This window comes from Vespa mandarinia, chromosome 19 (assembly GCF_050613455.1).
Source record: "Vespa mandarinia isolate Hongniang chromosome 19, ASM5061345v1, whole genome shotgun sequence".
NCBI classification, from domain to species: domain Eukaryota; kingdom Metazoa; phylum Arthropoda; class Insecta; order Hymenoptera; family Vespidae; genus Vespa; species Vespa mandarinia.
In genome coordinates this window covers 2,517,501-2,520,000 of record NC_140828.1, presented here as the reverse complement: position 1 = coordinate 2,520,000, position 2,500 = coordinate 2,517,501, and the positions used below count along the sequence as shown (strand labels likewise).

Here is a 2,500-nt window from a genome sequence, read left to right as displayed (position 1 = left end):
TTCAAACAGAGGAAGGTGCCGGTGATAAGACAAGATTATCAGAACTGCCAGCAGCTAAAGATTTCCAATCTCTTTGCGATGGCGTTGGACTCGCAGCCGTCGTTGCCTTTTATTGTCCTGGCGAATTGAATTGGATGGACATCAGGATGTCTAAAAGACCTTCTGTTGCTGATGCCTTGCACAATCTTTCATTGGTGCATACATTTTGTATCAGATGCTTACCCTACTCTATTTTCCATATGCAGCCTGAAGATGTTACGTATATGAGAGGGTAAGTTACTTTTAAAATGTGTTATATAAACAAACAAACAAAAATATATATATATATATATTTTTTTTTAAATATCATTTGACAGATCCATGAAGCCAAATTTGGTCGTCTTTCTGGCGGACATGTACAACGTTTTGGAAATTCATCCGGCTAAATGTGTACGATATCCTGGCGAGGAAAGGGCAATGCAATTCTTGGATGGTACGTGACGTTCAATGAATAATCGTACATGATTTCCCTATGGATATACTTCCTACTTGGAAAGATTCGTTCGATCATGTTGACAGCCTACCCCTATATTGATACAGCACTATGGGGTTAAATCAGCCCTAGTGTATATCTCTTGGTGGTGGAATTAATTGTTAAAATTTTTTGGTGAAGGCTGGCATACATATTATATCGGACTTACCCGTTCTATAATTTGTGTTATTATACTTTTCTTTTCCATGGAATTCCATTGCTATTGCAGGCAATACTTATATTCTATAAACGTTATTTTTTATCTCTAATAATAATAATAATAATATTATTAATATTAATATTAATATTAATAAAACAGTAATAATAATACATAATCTATGTATATATATATATATATATATATATATATATATATATATATATATATGAAAACTTTGAGAGAGAAGAATTGCCTGCAATTGGATTGGTATCACGCTTTTTATCAGTGTCAATACACACACTCGTCCCAGCCTCAAGAACCAGGTCCTCAGCAATGACTAATGTATATCTATTTAATTAATTTGGTACTTTGTAAACAGAAAAGAGAAAGAGAGAGGGAGAGAGAGAGAGAGAGAGAGAGAGAGAGAGAGAGAGAGAGAGAGAGAGAGAGAGAGGGAGAGAGAGAGAGAGAAAATGTAAATGAAAAAAAAAAAGATATATATATATATATATGAAAAAGAAAAAAAGAAAGAGAGAAAGAAAAGAAGGGGAAAAAAAAATCAAGTCCTTCACAATAGTACTTAATATACAACTGTAATACATACTCGTATTTCCATATATTTCTATGGCATAATCTTCTTGATGCTTGACAACAACGCTATCCTCCTCGCCTTCTTCTTTCGTCAACTTCCGGTTGCCAATGAACCAATACTGTGTGTGTGCGGGTGACGGGCAAATCTGTGCAGCGTGCCCGCGCAATAGTCATGGCGTAGCTCATAAAAGAAGTCTACCACAGTCTATAGCTCCGATACCTGATCTGAGAAGCAACCTCTCCGTATCCGCGCCAGGCTTCACAGGTACCCACACGTTACCAAACCAATCATCAACTAGGTGGTCTCTTCTCTTGTGAATCGCGTTTCGCAGACTGACATGTTTTCACATATATATATATGAGAAAATATTAAGGGATCCAAGATTATATCGGAAGAATTTCTCCCTTTTTATCACACACGTCCACGTTATAATAATACCTTTACGTCGTTCTAATATTTATACAATGTACATTTCTCACGTTCACTTGTCATTCGTATAATTTTCAATGTGGATCAGATCGGTATATATATATATAGCTTGTCTTTGTCGAGCACAACAACACAACAACAACAACAACAAAATAAATATATGTATATATATATATATATATCTATATCTATATCTATATCTATAATATATTGCTTTTTTGCTATGACTAAATTTTATTGTACATAAAATAGACATTTAATATATATAATATTATATATATATATATATGTATATATTTATATTTGTGTGTATGAAGCACTTTTGCTGATTAATATTCGCTTTCGTTGATGTTACAAAAACGTCTTGACACACACAAATTAGGGAAATCTATGATGATACGAGTGCATAAATTCCCGTCTAATGTGAATAGAATTCGTTTATTTTCGTCAGTCATACAAATGCGTTTTGCATTGAAAAAAAAAAAAAAAAAAAAACGTATATATATCTCAAGCATTTATAGCTATAGTATCTTATTATATCTGTACATAAGTACAGGTATTAGGAGCGCACTGCTTGTTACTAATCCATAACTATGTGCATAACATCTGATCATTGTCATAAAGTGTAGCAATCCCCTTCAACATGATTGCATGTAAATAACATATATGTCCCGCGATGAACATATTTCTATATGTGCGGCAATGGCTGCTGCTTGCATTCGCTTCGAATTCTATTTATTTTGCATGAGGTTGAGAGACGTCTACTATTATATTATATATATATATAACATAGCGCCCAGAAGTGGAG

At 33.6% G+C, this 2,500-nt stretch overlaps 1 protein-coding gene across 13 annotated transcripts in view; it reads left to right on the top strand.

Annotated features, from left to right (window-relative positions):
• The window catches only part of Patronin (calmodulin-regulated spectrin-associated protein patronin), a 48,275-nt gene that overhangs the window by 29,266 nt on the left and 16,509 nt on the right, over positions 1 to 2,500 (top strand). For 12 of the 13 annotated variants that reach the window (XM_035880630.2, XM_035880639.2, XM_035880641.2 and 9 more), the window contains exons 4-6: positions 1 to 271; positions 357 to 472; positions 1,417 to 1,527. The exon at positions 1 to 271 is cut by the window's left edge and continues 184 nt beyond it. In XM_035880630.2, coding sequence (XP_035736523.1) covers positions 1 to 271; positions 357 to 472; positions 1,417 to 1,527 — 498 coding nt within the window. The remainder of the gene's footprint in view (positions 272 to 356; positions 473 to 1,416; positions 1,528 to 2,500) is intronic. The other variant, XM_035880634.2, reaches the window with a different exon arrangement.